Source organism: Hemitrygon akajei, chromosome 30 (assembly GCF_048418815.1).
Source record: "Hemitrygon akajei chromosome 30, sHemAka1.3, whole genome shotgun sequence".
NCBI lineage: Eukaryota > Metazoa > Chordata > Chondrichthyes > Myliobatiformes > Dasyatidae > Hemitrygon > Hemitrygon akajei.
Genome location: NC_133153.1, coordinates 36325906 through 36348488, shown reverse-complemented (window position 1 = coordinate 36348488; position 22583 = coordinate 36325906). Strand labels below are relative to the sequence as shown.

Genomic DNA, 22583 nt, shown 5'->3' with positions numbered 1-22583 from the left:
TTAGGGTGTTCTGCACAAGGACTCCCGAGTCCCTTTGCATCTCAGACTTTTGGAATTTCTTCCTGTTTAGAAAATAGCCTGCATGTATATTTCCACTACCAAAGTGCATGACCATGCATTTTCCAACATTGTATTTAATTTGCCACTTTCCTACCCAATTTCCTAAACTGTCTAAGTCCTTCTGTAGCCTACCTGTATCCTCAACACTACCTGCCCCTCCACCAATCTTCATATCATCTGCAAACTTGGCAACAAAACCATCTATTCTATCATCTATCTCATTGATATACAGTGTAAAAAGAAGCAGTCCCAATACCGACCCCTGTAGAACACCACTGGTCACTAGGTTTTTAAAAGCTTCCTAATACTCATCTTCCTGCTAATTTTTGCTTTGTTGTATGCCGTCTCTTTTACTTTTACATTAGCTTTGCCTTCCCTTGTACTATTTTGCCATTTGAGTATTTCTTCATTTTTGGCATACATCTGTCCTGCACCTTCCTCATTTTTCCCAGAAACTTATGCCATTGCTGTTCTGCTATCAGCCTACCAAAAGCTCCTTCCAATTTACTTTGGCCAATTCCTTTCTCATACCACTGTAATTTCCTTTGCTCTACTGAAATACTGTTACACCTGACTTTACTTTCTCCCTATCAAATTTCAATCCTATTATGATCACTGTCTCCTGAGAGTTCATTTACCTTAAGCTCCCCAATCACCTCCTGTGCATTACATAACATCAATCCAGTATAGCTGATCCCCTAGTAGGCTCAATGACAAACTGTTCTAAAAAGCCATCTTGTAGGCATTCAACAAACTCACTCTCTTGAGATCCATTACCATCCTAATTTTCCCAATCGACCTGCATGTTGAAATCTCCCATGACTATCATAACATTGCCTTTTTGGCACAGCTTTTCTATTTCCCATTGTAATCTGTGGTCCATATCCCAGCTACTGTTGGGAGGCTTGTATATAACTGCCATTAGGGTCCTTTGATCCTTGCAGTTTCTTAACTCAACCCACAAGGATTCAACATCTTCCGATCCCATATCACATCTTTCTACTGATTTGATGCCATTCTTTACCAGCAGAATTACATCAACCCCTCTGTCTACCTTCCAATCCCTCCAATGCAAAGTGTAACCTTGGACATTCCGCTCCCAACTACAACCATCCTTCAGCCATGATTCAGTGATAGCCACAACATCATAGCTGACAATCTGTAATAGTGCAACAAGATTATCCATCTTATTTCTTATACTCCGTGCATTGAGATGTAATACTTTGAGTACTATCTTTGTTACCCTTTTTGATTCTGCATCCCTAAAGCTGGCTGTAATTTTGTCCTATCATCTGCTTGCCCTTCCTGACAGTCTGATTGCATGCTACCTTTGCTTTTTTACCATCCGTCCTATCCTAAGTCTCTTCACTCTGGTTCCCACCCCCTGCCAAATTAGTTTAAACTCTCCTCAACAGCTCTAACAAAGCTGCCTGTGAGAATATTAGTCCCCTTTGGGTTCAGATGCAACCCACCACTTTTGTACAGGTCATACTTCCCCAAGAAGAGATCCCAATGCTTCAAGAACCTGAAACCCTGCCCCTGCAGCAGTTTCTGAGCCATGCATTAATCTGCCAAATCATCCTGTTTCTATCCTCACTCACTCGTGGCACAGGCACCAATCTAGACATTACTACCCTGGAAGTTCTGTTTCTCAGCTTTCTGCCTAGCTCTTCAAATTCTCTTTTCAGGACCTCTTTACTTTTCTTTCCTATGTCATTGGTACCTATATATACCAAGACATCTGGCTGCTCTTCCTCCCCCTCCAAAATGCTGTGGATGCGATCTGTGATGTCCCTGACCCTGGCACCTGGGAGGCAACATATCATTTGGGTGTCCCTTTCACATCCACAGAATCTCCTGTCTGTTCCTCTGTCTACTGAGTCCCCTAGCACTACCACTTCCCTCTTTTCCCTCTTTTCCTTCTGCACCATGGACCCATGCGCAGTGCCAGTAACCCAGTCTCTTCGGCATTCCCTTGAGAGGTTGTCCCCCACAACAGTATCCAAAATGGTAAACTTATTATTGAAGGGAATGGCCATAGGGGTGCTCTGCACTAACTGCCTATTCACATTTCCATTTCTCCTGAGGGTCACCCAGCTACTTGCCTCCTGCAGCTTAGGGGTAACTACTTCCCTGTAACCCTGTGGCTTCAAGTGACCCTGATAAGGGGTGGTGGGGTGGGGGTTGCTAACCAGATGCTATACCTTGCTCAAGATTACCTGCAGGCTAGCAGAGGGAAGGACCACTTTTCACCTCCTTTAGTAGAGATGTATCTCCACTCTTCCACCCTCAAGATGTACCATGGAGAGCATCCAGACTGGTTACATCATCATCTGGTATTGGAGCCCCAGTATGCAGGATCGGACAAAGCTGAAGAGGATTGCAAACTCAGCCATCTCCATTGTGGGCACTAGCCTCTCCACTACTGAGGGCATCCTCAATTGGCAATGTCTCAAAATGGCAGTATTTATCATTAATGACCCCCATCACCCAGTACATGACCTCTCCACATTGCTACCATCAGGGAAGAGGTAAAGGAGTCTGAAGGCACACACTCAACGTATTAGGAACAGCCTCTGCCAACTGAACACTACCTCTCTTTTTGCACTACTTTTCTCATTGTAACTTTCATAATCTTTTATGTATTGCACTGCTGCTGCAACACAAGTTTCACGACATATATCCGTGATAAAAATCCTGAACCTGAATTTAAGATTCAAGAAAGTTTTTTTGGCTTAGCCATCTTCAAAAGATCAACAGAAGATGTGGGGTGAATATTATCACCTGAAGAATCTTGCCTCTACTCAGTTACTCATGTCACGTTTTTAATTAAATGACCAGAAGCACATAAGACCAGATCATTTAAAGTTGGGAGGTGCCTCTGGAAGGGCGAGAACCAGCTCTGAGCTGGAGGCATTCACTATGAGAAGATGCCAAGGAAGTGAGTTTCAATCAACTCTCATTAGAAACATGAAGGCAAGCAGAAATAACTGAGGGTGGACAAGGTAAGAGACCATGGTGGACATCTCAGAACAACCACATCCCTTTCCTTAGCAATCAGGCTCCATTTCTCTTGATTACCATCCTATCACATACATTCCCCTTGTACTCTGTAACCCCAATGTCATCTCCAATATGTTTGACTTCAAACTTTTCTCGGTACTGCATTGCCAGGAAGTCTTTGTTTCTGTTTCCCAGAATTTGCTAATTTTTGCTTATCACAAAAAATTACAAAAATGTACTGTTCTGATCGGCATAAATCTTCTGTGCTTTGGTCTTAAAGGAGTAATTGGTCTCCAGTGCTAAGTGGCAGATTCATTGCATGTGAAAAATATATTTTCATGAATCTGATTGTAGAACTAAACCAATGAATTTGGACCTGTAATATATCAGGTTAATTGTAGACACAGTAGGAAGACTTTTTTCATTTGTTATTTTGAGTGTGATCGTAAATCTAGAGACAGTGAGTTCCCCTACCACCCACTGGATTAAAAAAAAACATTTTCCCTTGTCCTTCCTCTAATCCTTCCTCCAATTACTTTCAATCAATGTCCACACTGAGCCCTCTGGAAAACAGGTCCTTCCTTTATTTCCCAATGTATTTTGCATTCATCAGCACTTTTCACTTAAGGCTTGCTGACCATAGCAGAAACACAACAGTATCTTCTAATTCAGATAGCTAACCTTTTATTAACATACTTTCTGTTAAAGTACAGTACTGTGCAAAAGTCCTAGACACAAATTTTGAGCTAGGACGCCTAAGACTATTGCATAATACTATAGTAATTTTGTGTATTGTACAGTACTGCCACAAAAAAAAAGAAATTTCATGACATTTGTGAGTGATGGTAAACCTGATTCTGTTCTGGGTCTCTGTTGTGTTCTGAGAGTGGGAAGGGGGCAGGGAGAGGGGAATCATGGCTGGGGAAAGGAGTGGGGAGGGAGCAGGAAGCACCAGTGAGACATTCTGTAATGATCAATAAAGCAATATTTTTGCTTTGGAATCAAATGACCTTGCCTGGTGTCTCAGGTCTGGGTGTGTCTGCACCCACAGCATCCCCTGCCCTGGCACTCCTTCTCTGCCACCTGTCCCACATCCCTCCTGCAGCACTCCACTCTCGCCATTCCCTACATCCTTTGCTCTGGCAGGAATTACAGACTTGCTCTCTGCTCCACGTGACCATTACAGTATTGTGCAGAAGCCTGAGGCAACCCTGTATATGTGCCCAAGAGTTTTGCACAGTACTGTATAACTGCTAATCTTGAAGTACGTAAGATCCTGATGGGGTTCACAGGGTAGATCTTGGAATGTTAATTTTAGAATCAGAATCAGTCTTATTATCATCAACATGTATTGTCAAATTTGTTAACTTAGCAGCAGTACAGTGCAATACATGATAATATGGAAAGAAAAAATAAATAAGTAAATTATTTAAAGCAAATATATATGGATATGTATTTTAAATAGATTAAAAATTGTGCAAAAACAGAAATTATATAGATAAAGGGAGGTAGTGTTCAAGGATTCAATGTCCATTTAGGAATTGTATGGTAGAAGGGAAAAAGCTGTTCCTGCATCATTGTGTGCCTTCAAGCTTCTGTACCTTCTTGCTGATGGTAACAATGAGAAGAGGGCATGTCCTGGGTCATGGGGGTCCTTAATAAAGGATGCTGCCTTTCTGAAGCACAACTCCTTGAAGATGTCTTAGACACCTTGGAGGCTAGTGCCTAAGATGGAGCTGACCAATTTTACAACTTTCTGTAGCTTCTTTTCGTCCTGGGCAGACAGTGATGCAGCCTGTCAAAATGTTCTCTGTGGTACATCTATAGAGGATTTTAAATGTTTTATCTGGCAAACCAAATCTCTTCAATCTCCTAATGAAATACAGCAACTGTCTTGCCTTCTTTATAGCTGTGTTGTTATGTTGGGACCAGGTTAGATTCTCAGAGATCTTGACAGCCCAGGAACTTGAAATTACTCGCTCCCTCCACTTCTGATGGCTCAATGAGAATTGGTTCATGTTCCCTCATCTTACCCTTCCTGAAGTCCACAGTAAGCTCTTTCATCTCACTGACATTGATTGCAAGGTTATCGCTGCGACACCACTCACTTAGTTGGTATATCTCACTCCTGTATGCCCTCTTGTCTCCATCTGAGATTCTACCAACAACGGTTGTATTATCAGCAAATTTATAGATGGCATTTGAGCTATGCCTAGCCACATAGTCATGGGTATAGAGGGAGTAGAGCAGTGGGCTAAGCACTCGCCCTGAGGTGAGTTAATATGGACTGTCAGCAAGGAGACGATATTATCACCAATCTGCACAGATTGTGGTCTTCCAGTTAGGAAGTCGAGGATCCAATTACAGAGGGAGGTACAGAGGCCCAGGTTCTGTGGCTTATCAATCAGGACTGTGGGAATGATGGTGTTAAATGCTGAGCTACAGTCAATGAACAGCATCCTGACATAGGTCTTTGTATTGTACACGTGAAGAGCCAACGAGATTGCGTCTTCTGTAGACCTATGGTGATGATAGGCAAGTTGCAGTGGGTCCAGGTCCTTGCTGAGACAGGAGTTCATTCTAGCCATGACCAACCTCCCAAAGCATTTCATCACCATAGATGAGAGTGCTACTGGACGATAGTCATTAAGGCAGCTCACACTACTTTTCTTAGGCACTGGTGTAATTGTTGCCTTTTTGAAGCAGTGCGAACTTCTGACCGTAGCAATGAGAAGCTGAAAAGGAGAATCATTGGGAGAATCTCACATGAGGTGACGTACAGTCAGTGGCCACTTTGATAGGTACACCTGTACATCTGCTCATTAATGCATATATTCAGCCTATTCTGTGGCAACAACTCAATGCATAAAAGCATGCAGACATGGTCACGAGGTTTTGTTGTTCAGACCAAACATTAGAATGGGCAAGAAATATGATCTGTGACTTTGTGGAATGATTGTTGGTGCCATTCAGGGTGGTTTGAGTATCTCAGAAACTGTTGATCTCCTGGGAATTCAATGCAGAGCAGTTTCCAGAATTTACAGAGAATAGTGTGAGAAACAAAAAAATCCAGTAAATGGCAGTTCAGTTTGTTGAAATGCCTTGTTAATGGGAGAGGTTAGAGGAGAATGGCCGGACTGGTTCAAGTTGACAGTAAGTCAAATTGCCATGTGTTACAAGTGGTGTACGACTTACAAGCATCTCTGAACATACGATATACCGAATCTTGAAGTGGATGGGCTACAGCAGCAGAAGACCATGAACATACACTCAGTGATCAATTATATTAGGTACAAGAGGTACCTAATAAGGTGACAACTGTCTAGTTACATTATCATGGGGCAGTATGTAAAATCAATATGCCTTCCTCTCACTGTCAGTAGCAAGTTTCTGGAATCCTCTGTTCCTTAGGATTTTTGAGGTAAGATCTTTGAATGTCAAGTCAAGTCACTTTTATTGTCATTTCGACCATAACTGCTATGTACAGTATATGGCAAAAATGAGACAATGTTTTTCAGGACCATGTTGTTACATGACAGTACAAAAACTAGACTGAACTACGTAAAACACAACACAGAGAGGAAAAAAACCCAACTACACTAGACTACACTTACCCAGGACTGCATAAAGTGCACAAAACAGTGCAGGCATTACAATAAATAATAAACAGGACAATAGGGCAGTAAGGTGTCAGTCCAGGCTCTGGGTATTGAGGAGTCTGATAGCTTGGGGGAAGAAACTGTTACATAGTCAGGTTGTGAGGGCCTGAATGCTTCGGTGCCTTTTCCCAGATGGCAAGAGGGAGAAGAGTTTGTAATTAAAGAGAAGGTAAATTTTTTTTGGAAAGTTCAGGAAATGGAGAATTTGCACAGAAGGAGAGGGCATGATCATATTGGATGATAGGGTGGTTTGAGAGGCTAAGTAACTTACTCCTGACTCCTATTTTCTTATGTTCTAACCTGTTCCACTTACAGTGACTTTGTACAGAAGGATGTTATTTACTGTTCATCCATCTGCAACCTCCTTATCCTCCATCGATGCTGAAATTGTGTTAATTTAGTTTTATGTCCTCAAACCTCATATTACATGGAAACGTGGGCTTTAAATAAAGAGGAGGCCACTGTGCCTGTCACTGCTCTGAATTTTAAACTCACTGTGAAGAGTTGCTCTGGAATAAGTTTTACTAAATTTCGTAACCTTATTTCCTTCACTATCCCTACATCTACATTACCTCCTGTAAGTAATTGCTGGTATTTTTCCAATCAATGAGCAAGACAAAGCATAAATTAAAATTCATTTTATAAATGGTTATCTTTCTAAATTAGATTCTTTAAAGTCAAGTTTATTATCATTTAATTATATACATGTACATAACACATATAACCATATAATGTATTGTAGCGATGTACTACATACAGAGCTAGAGACAACAACACGCAGTTGATAAGTCGTTTCAAGACTAGTTTATTCAAACTTCGCGGCACTGGTTTTTAATCCCTAGTTCCTGTCCTCTCCAGGCGGAAATGACGTCAGAGGTGCATTACCAAAGTCTCTCCCCGTGTGCGGGCTATTTGTGAGCCAACTCGCCTGCGCAGAAAGTGGGTCGCCACAGTATATAGAAATAAGACAGCAGTAGTAGACATAACACACATTGCACAGTAACTTACAAAGGGAAGGATAAAACCTATAGATGAATCAAACATAAATAACAATCTAAAGTGCATAAATTAAATATTGTATGATACATAACAGATTAGCTGATGACACTTTGAATGTGATGTGGCAAGGAGTTTAGAAGCCTAATGGCCTGAGGGAAGAAAATGTTTCCCATCCTGACCGTTCTTGTCTTTATGCATCACACTCTCCTGCCTGATGGAAAGTCAAAGGGGATGCTGGATGGATGGGTGGGATCCTTAACAGTACACTAAGGGCCCTGGGTACGCAGCGCTCCTGATGCTATTCCTAATGGATGGTAAGGAGACGCTGTTAATCCTCTCAGCTGTTCTCACAGTCCTCTGTAGGGACTTCCAGTCTGATGCTTGGCTGATCCCAGACCAGATGGAGATGCAGCTTGCCAGGATGCTCTCAATGGTGCTCCTGTAAAATGCACTGAAGACAGGGTGGGGGGAACCTTATTTTCCTCAATCTCCTTAGGAAGTGGAGGCACAGCTGTATCTTCTTGTTCAGAGAGGTAATATTATGGGACCTGCTGGTGTTACCTGTGATATGAACTCCGGGGGACTTGGTGTACTTAACTCTCTCTATGGAGGAACAATGTATTTGTAGAGGGGGATGGTACTTCTAACCTTCCTGAAGTCCACAATGATCTACTCGATCTTCTTCATATTCAGGCTTGGATTGTTCTCCTGCCAATTCATCAGCCGCACCACTTCCTCTCTGCACTTTATCTTGGCATTGGTGTTGATGAGGCCAACCAGAGTTGTATCATTCGCAAAGGATGACACGGTTTGAGCTGAATCCTGCGACATCGTTATGTGTCAGCAGTGTGAACAGTGGACTGAGCACACAGCCTTGGGGTTTCTGCCTTTTATTAAACTATGTCTTTGCATTATATTATTGTAAAGGTTCTTTTAGATCGCTATCTCCAATTAAATCATTCTTTTATGAGTCAGTCTTCATAACTTGAAATTAGATGGAGCAGAGCAGAGGAATAAGACCATAAGACACAGGAGCAGATTAAGGCCATTCAGCCTATCGAGTCCATTCTGCCATTTCATCATGGCAGATCCCGGATCCTATTCAACCCCATACATGTGCCCTCTCAGGATATCCCTTGATGCCCTCCAACCAATCAGGAATTTATCAACTTTCGCTTTAAATATACCCACGGACTTGGCCTCCACCTCAGTCTGTGGCAGAGCATTCCACAGATTCACCACTCTTTGGCTAAAAAAAATTCCTCCTTACTTCTGTTCTAAAAGGTCGCCCATCAATTTTGAGGCTGTGCTCTCTAATTTTAGATACCTTCACCAGAGGGAGCATCCTCTCCACATGTACCTTATCTAGTCCTTTCAACATTCAGTAGGTTTCAATGAAATTCCACCCCCCCCCCCCACTCCCCAGCATTCTTCTAAATTCCAGTGAGAACAGGCCTAAAGCTGCCAAATGTGCCTCATAAGTTGGAAGCAGTTTGAATGAAGATTGATTTGGAGGAGTTAAAGTCAGTGTTCAAAGTAAAATAAGTAACGTATCTTATAGTTATAGAGTTATCGTAAAGTACTGTATGGAAACAGGCCCTTTGGCCCATCTAGTCTGTGCTGAACATTCTTCAGAAGAACAAAAGAATATTTCGCCTATCTTGAATGGTGCCACAGCAGTAACTTCTCACTTAACATCGGCAAAACCAAAGAGCTGATTATCAGCTACAGGAGGAAGAAGCTGTAGGTCCAGGAGCCAGACCACCAAAGGGGAACGGAGGTGAACAGGGGCAGCCCTTTAGATTCCCTCGCTTTTTCATGTCACAGGATCTATCCTAGCACCAGCACATAAATGCCATTACAAAGAAGGCATGACAGTGCCTCTACTTTCTTAGAAGTTTGCATAGATTTGGCATGTCATGTAAAACTTTGACGAACTTCAAAGGTTCATTTATTATCAAAGTATGTATCAGTACACAGCTCTGCGATTCATCTTCTCAAGATTCGAAGTACATTTATTATCAAAGAATGTATAAATTATACAATGTTATATTACATTAAATTATAGTCAGGAAAGGCATGGAAATAAGTTAAAAGAGAAACAGCAAACTGACTCCCCCTATGGCACAAAAAAGAACAGCAACATGATCATAAACCCCATAAACCCCCTTTCTCCTGCCCAAAAGCACAGTAACAGTGGCCCCCACACAAATCTCCCTCCCCACACAAAAAAACAAGAACATCGACCCCCAAATCCCGCTCCCTCTGTTAGAGTGATTTTTGGGTTTAGGTCATTTACATTTAGCAAATGGCTTTGGCTACCAGTCTTCCGTTCCTTGATAATGTATTGTGGATTTAATTTGGAACAATGCTCTTCCTAAAAGCTGTGGATCCCAGTCCAGACACTGCTGGCGCTGGTGGGATGGATCTAATCAGAAGGTGTGAAGCTTGTATGTAGCTTCAAAAGAAAGCATTGTCTATACTTTGTAAATATGGATTGCCCTTTGTGTGTAGCAAATAAATACCAGCCCCACACTGGGCCAACAGACCTTTCCACTGAAAGCGTCTCGATGTGATATGATGCTTGCTGTATCTTGTCTTGTCGAATAAAGAAGCTGCTTTATATCTACCAGTAACTCTCTCTCTCTGGTGATTTCATTCACGCAACTACACCCCCCACACAAAAAAGACAATGAGAAAGAGCAGGTGACAACACATAACATGAAAACCATAACACTAAAAAGATCCATAGTCCATAGCTCAAATCCATAAATGTAAACCCTTGGTAACATCCTCTCATGTCATTGAAAGAGAGAGAGAGACACTGCACAAAAGCAGAGGCTTACCCCCTCCCCTCCCTGGGCACAATGATAGGCCATGCAGCACCTTCTCTGGCAGCAGGGGGATCCCATCAACGATCAAAAGGCAGGTTGTCTGTACAGAACCCTTGCTTGCCTTCCACATTCACCTCGATGTTTCAATCTTTGTCGTTGCTTTAATCGGCAGACAATGGAAGCTTTAATTGATGAAATGGAGTCGACCATCAGCTCATGCCCTGACTCGTAGCTTCTTCGCCTCGGGACTCACACTTACTTCCCACTCGCTCTATCTGTCTATCTCCAAATCACAGGCTCCCAGGCACAAACTTAAGGTGATAAACAGACGTAAAAGAAGTGAAATAAACAGTTTTGTGGTCTATCCAGAAGACGTTGACTGAGAGAGCATTGTTCACAGGTGCCATCTTGGCCAGATGCATAGTGGAGAGTATCCTGACATTGCAGCATAGTCTGGTATGGAAACACCAATGCCCACAGAAAAGTCTACAGAAAATGGTGGATACAGCCCAGTCCTTTGCAATACTGAGCATATTTACAAGGAGTGCTGCCAAAAGAAAGCAGCAACATCAACAAGGAACCTTGCAGTCCAGGCCATGCTCTCTTCTCACTCCTACCATTGGGTAGCAGGTAGAGATGCCTTGGGTTACACTCCACCAGGTTTAGGCAGGGTTATTACCTTACAACCATCAGGCTCCTCCTGAACCAGCATAGATAACTCATGTTCTCAGTTTTTATTGTTTGTCTATTTATCTATTTACTTATTTACTTGTTTCCTCGCATAATTTCTCTTCTTTTGCACATTAATTGTTTGCCAGTCTTTGTTTATGTATAGTTTGGTTATCTATTATATGCCTGCAAGAAAATGAATCTCAAAGTAATATATGGTGACGTATATGCACTTTGATAAATTTACTTTGACTTTGACTTGAATATTTCCTGTTCAATATACAGAGCCTGAAGATTTTTATAGTTTCAATACCATAAGATTATGTTGTGTTTCCCTTTGAGCTAACAGTGTACGAGTTTTATACCTATATGTAATATTTAACATCAATTTGTAGGAAAAATAACCTTCCGTGCTCAGTATTGTAGGTCTATTGTCCATCCTTCAGCAATAAAAGAGATGAATTAATATTTTAAGGGGACATTTTCAATGATTCTATAGTGCTTAATTCCCTTTTTATCTCAATATCCATGGTTCAAGTTTATTGTCATCTGACTGTACATATATACAACCAAATGAAACAATGTTCCTCTGGACTATGGTGCACCCACAATGCATATATCACACATGGCATATAAGACAAAATATAACCACAAATAAGTTAATAAAATGTAATTCATAATGCATGTGAAGTGTACAGCACAGGTATACAGTAAACAATTAAGTAAACAGCTCGTAGTCCCAGTGATGAGACCTCGGTGGTGGCAGGGTATTCGCACCCTAGGGGGAAGAAGTTGTTACTCAGTCCTGATCCTAGGTCTGATGCTCTGATACTTCCTTACTGTTTACTGTATTCTTTATTGTTTACCTGTGCTGTGCACTTCACATGCATTTTGAGTTGTGTTTTATTGTTTGTGATAATATTTTTTGTGGTACTATGTACTGTATGTGTATGCAGTCAGATGATAATAAGCTTAAGCTTATATTTCCTGATGGTGGTGCCTCGAAGGGATTGTGGGACGAGTGGTATGGACCCTCAATAATGCTTTGGGCCCTTCATATTCAATGCTCCTGGTAAATGCCACAAGCAGGGAGGGGGGAGACCTGGAGACCCTATTGGCAGTTTCTACTGTCCACTGTAGGATCTTGTGGTGCCTTGCAGCTTCTGTATCACACAACGATGTAGCTAGACAAGATATCCTCGATGACGTTCCTGTAGTAGGTTATTAGAATAGTGCCTGGGAGCTTTGCATGGCTCAGAAGGTGTAGACGGTGCTGTGCCTTCTGGACTAATGAGGTGGTGCTGTGTCTCCAGGTTAGATCATCCATTATGTGGACACTAAGGAACATTGTGCTCTTCACTCTGCACTGCAAAGCCATCGATGCGTAATGGGAGTGGTTGCCCTGTACCTTCCCGAAGTCCACAATCATCTCTTTGGTCTTGTCCACGTTGAGATTTAGGTTGTTTTCACACCATTGAAAGCACTTGCTAGAGCACCAAAATTTTCATGAGGGTTGGGAGCTTTAATCTGCACACACTGTAGCAGTTATTACCTCCCAAATAACATGGTGAAGTTAGAATAATGCAAATCTAGATTCGGATATATTTATCATATGTACATGGAAGCATACAGTGAAATACGTCATTTGTGTTAATCAACACAACTAAGGATGTACGTATGAATACATAATTTATGGATGAAAAATAAACTTTTCGCTTTGTTAAGATCACAAGTCTCAATGCAACAGGATGCAAGTTGGGATTAATAAATGAAATGAGGGGAATATTTACAATCAGTATCTCTTGGACATCCAAGGAAAAGTATAAATGACTTCAATGAGAAAAAAAGTTGTGGGGTTTTAGAGGAATGATCGAGAACTTTGGGGAGAAAGGGGAGAGGCACTGAAATGTTGATAGCAATGATATTTACTGTTTCCAAGTACTGATCAGTTGTTTTATTATCCCTTGCTTATTACAGCACTGTGACCATGGATGATGATGCCAAATGGTTGGAATGGGTAACTAAGCAGTTTGAAAATATTGCTGGCGAGGATAAGGAGATTGATTTGGAAGAATTCAAGACAGCACTCAAAGTGAAAGAGGCAAGTATTCATTCATGCACAAAGAGAATATTCCACATCTATTTTATACCTCAGTAGTTAAAGATTGCTAATGTTAACCAGAGAAAGTGAGCTAACACTGCAGATGGATAATTGAATTGCAACACCTTGTGCCTTTAAGTGCTGTGTGATTTAACTTCAGTGAGGTTGCAAAGATTAACCTAAAGATTCAGTCATGATACCCCCCCCCCCCACCCCAAAAAGACAAACCACTGAAAATGAGGGCATTTTTTAACAGAGCGTGTTATTTTGATCAGGAAAGCCCTGACCATTGTTACAATCAGTAATGCCATTTCTGGAGGCAGATTAATACATCACTTAAAAAAGGTATAGATAAGAAATTGAAATTTGGTTATTTACAAGCTTTTTAGTAATGAACAAGCAAATGAGTCTAATCAAATGGTTCTGTTATGTTTTGTAATTATTTTTGTAAATGAATTATTTAAATGAATATGAATTGTCACATACCCCGTGACCGGGTCACCAAACCAGCAAAAATGGAATAAATATCAGAGTCTGGTATTATGGTAACTAAAAGTGTTTATTAGTAAACTAAGTAATACAGTACTATAAAAATGCAAATATATAAAACAAATTAGCAATGATATATACAGAAGTGTGGAAATAGCAATCAAAAACCAAGCTCTATTGAAGTCTGGGGTAAATGAACAGTCTTATGATGGTGCAGAGTTCAGTTCAGTTTAAGTCGAGGTAGTTGCTGTTGTACTGTTGGAGAGAGAGAGAGAGAGAGAGCGAGAGATGATGCAGTTGCAGGCAAACCTTCCGTTGTCTCCTTGTCCTGTTGTGGTCACCGACTGTGACCCCTCCGTACCAGGCCAGACCGTTCTTCAGTGGTCAGCCTGTCACCCAGGTGAGAGTGGACACACATACAAGCCCCCACCGGTCTGCCTTCACACACTGTGAGCCTCTGGTCGATTCCTCCGAATCAATCCTCCAAACCCCCACCTTCCTGTGGGTGCACAGTGCTCTTCCAGTGTCCCGTGGTGAGTATGCTTGTGTCTGAGCAGACTTGCTTTTATCTCCCCTGACGGGGTACCAGCCATTCATCAGCTGTCCATCACCTGGTACCGCCTTGCTGTCTCAGCAGGACTTCACACAAGCAGGCAAAATGAGCATCCTTGGAGCAAAGTAAACAATTATCCATGGAGCCATAACCTTAAATCTTTGTCTTTCTCTCTCTCACATCTGCACTGGGTGCCTCCCCCCTCCTCTCTCTCTCGTTAGCAGCACAAACAGTGTCCAAAAGCCAGACTCATTCTCCCGACATTTTAAAGTGGTTTTCTGCAGAAAATATGAACTCTAGGGGTACCTAACAGAATGCTTACTCAAATATTACTGAAATATTAAATGCACAGGCTCTTTCAAAGAACTGACACTTGCACTGTGATAAGCCCCAACAGACCAGAAAGACAAAATGAAGATTTTTGGAACAGACCCAGAATGAAGTGGTTGACAAAGAATGAAAGGTTCTTTTGTCAATCATTTTTATATTATGAGAGATTAGGAGTTGGAATGTCTGACTGAATGTAATACTTGAAATGTATTTTATTGTGATGATCAAAAGGAAAAGATTGAAGATTAAAGATTGGCTTTATTTGTCACATGAACATCGAAATGTGTTATTTGTGTCAATGGCCAATACAATTCGAGGATGTGCTGGAGGCTGCTTGAAAATGTCACCATGCCTTCACCCCACCATGTAGTAACCCTAACCTGTATGTCTTTGGAACTGGGAGGAAACCAGAGCACTTGGAGGAAATCCACACAGCCAAGGAGAGTGGTGGAAATTGAACCTGGGTTGTGGGTGCTATTAATGGTTACATTAACTGCTATGCTACTGTGCAGAATTCTGGGAATAGGGTTAGCAAGATTACCATTAAATGGATCTAGCATTCTACTCAGTCTTCTTCCATGATGAAACATTCCTGTGATTCTAGGATGGGCTGGTGACATCTACTTGCACATTGATTCCAAGAATCAATGTGGAAGTAGGTATACATTGTAAGAGTGTAAGAGTGGGCTCCCTCACCTCTGACTTTCAATAATAAGCAGATGCTTTGAGAGGCTGGTCAAGGTTTACATCTACAGCTTGTTACCACCCAAACTGAAACCCCTACAATTCGCCTACCGACACAACCAATTGACAGATGACGCAATAGCCACTGCTCTACATAGCGTCTTTACACATCTGGAGAAGAAGGATGCTTATGTGAGAATGCTGTTCTTTCACTACAGTTCAGCATTCAACACCATAATTCCATTCAGGCTTGACAAGAAGCTCAGAGACTTTGACCTTGACCCTGCCTTGTGCAGCTGGATCCTGGACTGCCTGTCAGATTGCCGGTAGGTGTTAAGAGTGGGCTCCCTCACCTCCGCCCCTCTGACTGTCAATACAGGAATCCCTCAGGGCTGTGTACTGTGTCCCCTCCTTTACTCCCTGTATACCAATGACTGTATCGCCACCCACAGCTCCAATCTGCTAATTAAATTTGCCGGCGACACTACATTGATTGGCCTTATCTCAAACAATAACAAGGTGGCCTACAGGGAAGAAATTATCTCTCTGACACAGTGGTGTCAAGAAAACAACCTCTCCCTCAATGTCACAAAAACAAAGGAGCTGGTTGTGGATTACAGGAGGAATGGAGACGGGCTAACCCCTATTGACAACAATGGATCTGGGGTTGAGAGGGGTAAACAGCTTCAAGTTCCTCGGCATCCACATCACCGAGGACCTCACGTGGTCTGTACACACCAGCTGTGTGGTGAGAAAGGCACAACAGCGCCTCTTTCTCCTCAGACGGTTGAGGGAGTTTGGTATTGGCCCCCAAATCACAAGAACTTTCTACAGAAGCACATCTGAGAGCATCCTGACTGGCTGCATTACTGCCTGGTATGGGAACTGTACCTCCCTTAATCGCAGATCTCTGCAGAGAGTGATGCAGACAGCTCAGTGCATCTGTAGTTGTGAACTTCCCATGATTCAGGACATTTACAAGGAAAGGTGTGTAAAGAGGATCATTGGGGACCCAAGCCATCCCCACCACAATCTATTCCAGCTGCTACCATCCGGGAAGCCGTACCACAGCATAAAAGCCAGGACCAACAGGCTCCGGGACAGCTTCTTCCACCAGGCCATCAGACTGATGAACTCATGCTGACTTGAGCGTACTCTATATTACATTGACTGTTCCATTTATTATAACTTACAATGATTGCACATTGCATATTTAGATGGAGAAATAATGTAATAAATTTTACTCCTCATGTATGTGAAGGATGTAAGAAGGATACAATTCAATTCAATCCTTTTTTTTCATTTTATTGTCTCTTTCCTCAGTCTTTCTTTGCAGAGAGGTTTTTCGCTTTGTTTGACTCTGATGGGAGTGGCAGCATAAGTCTGGATGAATTGTTGAAGGCTCTGAATCTCCTCACACACGGGACTGAAACAGACAAGCTACGATTCCTTTTCCAAGTCTACGATGTAGATGGTAATATCTTTATTCCATTGCACCTATTGATTTGCAAGACCTTGTGGTTACCAAAATAATTAAGTTTTATATGTAACCCTCTCACCAGGCTCATGTGCAAACTCGGGTCATTAGCTAGCTCTGCTAAAAGCCATGTGACAATAGTCAGAAGACCACTTTAAAAAACACTCTACATCTACGGTTGGTATGATTTGGGGTTCAACCAAACAGGAACGCTATGATGTTGCAATTAGAGAAACCTCAAATTTGAGCGAATGCTGTGAAGCATTCTGGCTCTCATGACCAGAATGTGTAACAGTTTCTTCCCCCAAGCCATTAGACTCCTCAATTTCCAGAATCTAGTCTGATACCAACCTATATATATATATATATATATACACACACACACACACACATACACACACACACACACACACACACACACACACACACACCTCCACTCCCTTTGCAATTTTTACTCATTTCTTTCTCAATTCCTGCTAAAACATTGTTTATGTTTACATCATTTATTATTATATTGTAATTTGCCCTTTACTGTGCCTATTGTTTTGTTTATTACTTATTGTACTGTCTTGCACTGTTTTGTGCACTTTAAGTAGTCCCGTGTAGGTCTGAAGTCTAATGTAGTTTTGTGTTGTTTCATGTAGCACCAGGGTCCTGGAGGAACGTTGTCTCGTTTTTACTGTGTACTGTACCACCAGTTATGGTTGAAATGACAATAAAAGGGACTTGACTTGACTTAAATACTGCCCATATGCAATTTTAGATTGGCAAGAAATAACAGATCGTACAGTGCATAAAATTATAAAATAAGTATATTTACCAATATCAGCTTTATCAGTTATTAAAAGAAAGAAAAGAAAGAAAAATAAATAAATAGGCCTATTGCAGTTAAACCAGTCTGAATTTGCACATGACCCTTGGAACTCGTCTCTTCCAAAGCGGTGTATAAATGTTACTCACAGTGCCAAACCCTTGGTTGGCGTGAAAGCACCTGCCACAGTCTGAACTTCCCTTGAAGTCCATCTCGAACAGAGTGACTCTTTCTCAGGAGTACTGGCTCTCCTCTTCGGAGCCACTCATCTGCAGAAAGCACTTCTTGCAAAGGGGACTCTCCCTCCCATGGCATTCTGTAGCATCTTCCCTTCTGTCCCACATCCCAAAACATCCCCAAACCAGACTACTGTCTGTCACAATCTGTCTCCTCCCTGCTCTCTCTAGAACTTTCTTCAGATCCCACAATCCTGATTGGCTGCCATAACATTCTTAAGTTGAACAGCAGGTCTTCTTAACTTTAACCGAAGCCAAAATTGTCTACCTGCAGTACATACTATTTTTTGCGGAAAACTGCTAAAATGAAATGCCTATAGCATAGCAATAGAAACCTTCACCAGGGCATTACATATATTATTTACTTTTGGATACAATAGAGTCTTTTAAGAGACTCTTAGATAGGTACATGGAACTTAGAAAAATAATGTGCTGTAGATTTTCTATGTTTCTATGTTTTTATGTTTCAACACTGCAGACAGGGCTAGAAAGTTGCCTTCACTTTTTAGAAAAAATAAAGATTATAAAAGATTCTGAGACAGATTGTCAGGGTAGATGGCGAAAGAATAGTTTCTCTAGCTGGAGAGCTGAGGACTAGGAACATGATCTCAGGTTCACAAATTGGCCTGTTGGGATTGTGATGAAAAGAAATATCATGATTGGTTGTAAATATTTGGAATTCTTTAGTTGTGAATGAATATGTTCAAGGCAGTTGCTGAGGCACTTCCAGGCACAGAGATTATGATTGGGAGTTAGGTCAATCCACGTGAAGCGGGCGTAATGAACAACATGATCTACTCTGGCTTTTGCTTCCAATGTTCAGTTGCTGTTCTCACACCACAAGGAGAAACTGACTCCTGTTTTATTGATGGACAAAGTGGGACTGATTTCCATCACAAGGAAGGTCACTAAGGATGAGTGAGACTAAATGAGGAATATGGAGGATCATGGTGAAGTCAATCGGAAATGCAGCAGGAGGAGAAATTTTGTTAGGTTTTATACCAGACACAATATAATAAGATTCTCAGTGTCACTTCAGACTTGCATTTAGCATAATCTCCCAGTTTAGAAATGTCAAATTGTCGAGGGCATAGCTTTAAGGTGAGAGGGGTAAACTTTAATTTAATTCCAAGAGGATGTGTGGGGCAAGTTATTTTTACATAGAAAGTCAAAGCAGAAATGATAACTGCATCCAAGGGGCTTTTGGATAGACAGATAAATATGCAGTGAATAGAGGAAGGTGGATCCTGTGCAGGTAAAAGTATTAGTTTAGCTTGGTATCTCGCTTGGCTCACACATCGTGGACCAAAGGGTCTGCTCCTCTTCTGTACTGTTCTTTGCTTATAGGCAGTGGCTCCATTGACCCTGATGAGTTACGCACGGTCCTCAAGTCCTGCTTGCGTGAAAGTGCCATCTCATTGCCCGAGGAGAAGCTGGACGACCTCACTCTCGCTCTCTTTGAATCTGCTGACAAAGACAACAGTGGCACCATTACCTTTGAGGAGCTCAAGGAGGAGCTAGAGAACTTCCCCGAAGTAATGGAGAACTTAACAATCAGGTAATCACTCTGGATTGAATTCAGTTTCTTAACCTGTACCTGTCTGTGCCAAAATTACTCCTGGCGTTGTTCTAACTGGCACAATATTTTCTGTCTTGGAATTGGAATTGGTCAAGATACAATTCAGTTAATGTTTTGCATACAGTTCAGTTAAGATTCTGATGAAGGGGCTCAGCCCAAAGTGTCAACTATTTATTCCTCTCCATAGATGCTGCCTGACCTGTGAGCTCCTCAGCATTCTGTGTGTGTTGCTCTGGATTTCCAGCGTCTGCAGAATCCCTTATGTTTGTCATTTGTCCTGTGGTGTTTTAAATCTTCCTTATTCCCACTTCTTATCATTCACTCTTTACATAATCATTTACTCCGTACTCCATCATTTCCTTGATATGTTTAGACTAAATTTTCCAATCATTCCATGAGAAAAGACTATTTCCCATTAGATTTTAATGTGACTATCTTTTATCTATGGTCTCTTGTTGTGGTATAGATCAAAGTGGTATTCATCCACCAAAGTCTTTCAGACACTCATAATTTTCTTTTTTTGTAAAAGAAGTTAACTTCAGCCTGTTTAATCTTTCCAGATTGCTGTAAGATCTATATCACCCTTATAAATATTTTCCATACCCTTTCAAGTGCCCTTATATTGCTAATATACACTCAGTGGCCACTTTATTAGGTACATCTATACACCTGTTTGTTAATGTAAATATATAATCAGCCAATCATGTGGCAGCAACAGAATGCAGAAAAAGTATGCAGGCATGGTCAGGAGGTTCTGTTGTTGTTTAGATCAAACATCAGAAAGGGAAGTGACTCTGACCATGGAATGATTATTTGTGCCAGATCGGGTGGTTTGAGTATCTGAAAAACTGCTGATCTCCTGGGTTTTTCACGCACAACGGTCTCTAGAGCAGGGGTTCCTAATCTGGGGTCCACAGACCCCTTGCTTAATGGTATTGGCCCATGGCAGAAAAATAGTTGGGAGCCTCTGCTCTAGAGTTTACAGAGAATGGTGTGGAAAATACAAACATCTGGTAAGTGGCAGTTCTGTGGGTGAAAATGCTTTGTTAATAAGAGAGTTCGCAGAAGAGTGGCCAGACTGGTTCAAGCTGTCAGGAAGATGACAGTAATTCAAATAACCACCCGTTTCAACAGTGGTGTGCAGCAGAGCAGGGGCTACAAGAACAGAAGACCACCAAGGTAGTTGGTGGTCACTTTATTAGAGGCAGGATGTACCTAATAATGTGGCCACTCTGTGTATATTGCCATTTTACAGTACCAGAATAGTTTATCATGCTCACAGCAACTTTTCATTTGTTGGAATTGGGAACTATCTGATTCCGCTCAGTATCAATTGAATTTGTGTTCAACAGCAGATCTCATAGTAGAGATGAACATGGATGAAAAATTACACATAAGCTGCTTTAGCAAAGACCCAGCAGATACAAAGGAATGAATGTTTTTCTTCTGTGCTGTTAACATTCAATTGAGAGTTAGTTATTCTTGTTTGAATCTTCTCTGATCCCACTTCTTGTCAGTATAATCTTCTAATCCTTGAAAAGTGTCAGATTGCACTTAAACTAAATGCTGAAAGTTTCAGTGAACAAAAATGTTGTCTGTATCTCGGTTTTGTGTTCCTGAATCAAATATTTTGTATTTAGATCTCTCTGTAGAGGTTGAAGCATAGAATCCATATTGACACTGCAGTCCAGTGTTGAAGATCTCCAGCCTGTATTTGCTGGAGTTTAGAAGAATGGGGGGGGGGGGGGTGGATCTCATTGAAACTTAACAAATATTGAAAGGTCTAGATACAGTTTATGTGGAGAGGTTGTTTCTATAGTGGGGGAGTCTAGAACCAAAGGGCATAGCCTCAGAATAAAAGAATGTCCCTTTAGAAAAGAGGTGAGGAGGAATTTCTTTAGTTAGAGAGTGGTGAATATTTGGAATTCCAAATGGCTGTGGAGGCCAAGTCACTGAGTATATTTAAAGTGGAGGTTGATAGGTTCTTTATGATTAAGGGTGTCAAAGGTTATAGGAAGAAGGCAGGAGAATGGAGTTTAGAGAGATCCTAAATCGGTGATGATAGAATGAATGGCTGAGAAGACTCAATGGGCAGAATGGCCTAATTCAGCTCCTTTGTCTTATGAACAAGGACTTGAGGATATCTCCAAAGGATATTAGCTAACCTGGTACTATGTTCACTCTCTTCCAGTGCTGCCAACTGGCTAAAACCACCAACTGCAGAGAAATACACAAGGAAACCCCCACGGTACCTGACACCAGCCTACTGGCAGAATAACATTCGCAAGCTGCTCTTCATGTGTGGCTACATCCTGGTCAACATCTTGCTCTTCACATTTGCGGCTATGAATCACAGCAGCTCTGGTGAATGGTTTATGCTGGCAAAGGGCTGTGGTCAGTGTCTGAACTTCAACTGTACCTTCGTCGTGGTGAGTGGTGACGTGCACTTCCGTTCAGGAAAGAAAGCTGTGTGGACTTTCATGCTGGCTCAAGGCCTTAATGTTCCATTTTATGTGCTACTTATGTAGAGTTTAGATTCGATGATTAGGCAAGTGTTCATGAGACGTGTAAGAAGAATTAGGCCATGGGAGCCATCGAGTCTGCTCTGCCATTCCATCATGGTTGATTTATTATCCTTCTCAACTCCATTTTCCTGCCTTCTCCCCATAACCTTTGACACCCTTACTAACCAAAATCCATGTCGCCATGCTTCCAGAACCAACATAGCATGCCCACAACCTACTAATCCTAACCCATATATTTTTGGAATGTGGGAAGAAACCAGAGCATCCGGAGGAAATCCACGCAGTCACAGGGCAAACATACCAACTTACAGACAGCAGTGGGAATTGAACTCCAATCTTATAGCTGGTACTGTATTACCATTATGCTAACTGCTTGGGAAGCATAGAAGCTAGGAACCCTTCACGTCTACTCCACCATTCAATATGATTATGGCAGGTCATCCACTTGTACCCTGTTCTCCTCAAATCCCTTCATCTCTTTATCATTAAGAAAAGAAATACACTCTGTGGCCACTTTATTAGGTACTTCCATTCTAATGGTTGGGTCTGAACAACAACTGAACCTCTTGACCTT

At 41.6% G+C, this 22583-nt stretch overlaps 1 protein-coding gene across 1 annotated transcript in view; it reads left to right on the top strand.

The window, feature by feature from the left end:
• The window catches only part of nox5 (NADPH oxidase, EF-hand calcium binding domain 5), a 100306-nt gene that overhangs the window by 15220 nt on the left and 62503 nt on the right, over positions 1-22583 (top strand). Inside the window, exons 3-6 of the mRNA XM_073032611.1 lie at positions 13202-13325; positions 16705-16855; positions 19253-19463; positions 21676-21913. Coding sequence (XP_072888712.1) covers positions 13202-13325; positions 16705-16855; positions 19253-19463; positions 21676-21913 — 724 coding nt within the window. The remainder of the gene's footprint in view (positions 1-13201; positions 13326-16704; positions 16856-19252; positions 19464-21675; positions 21914-22583) is intronic.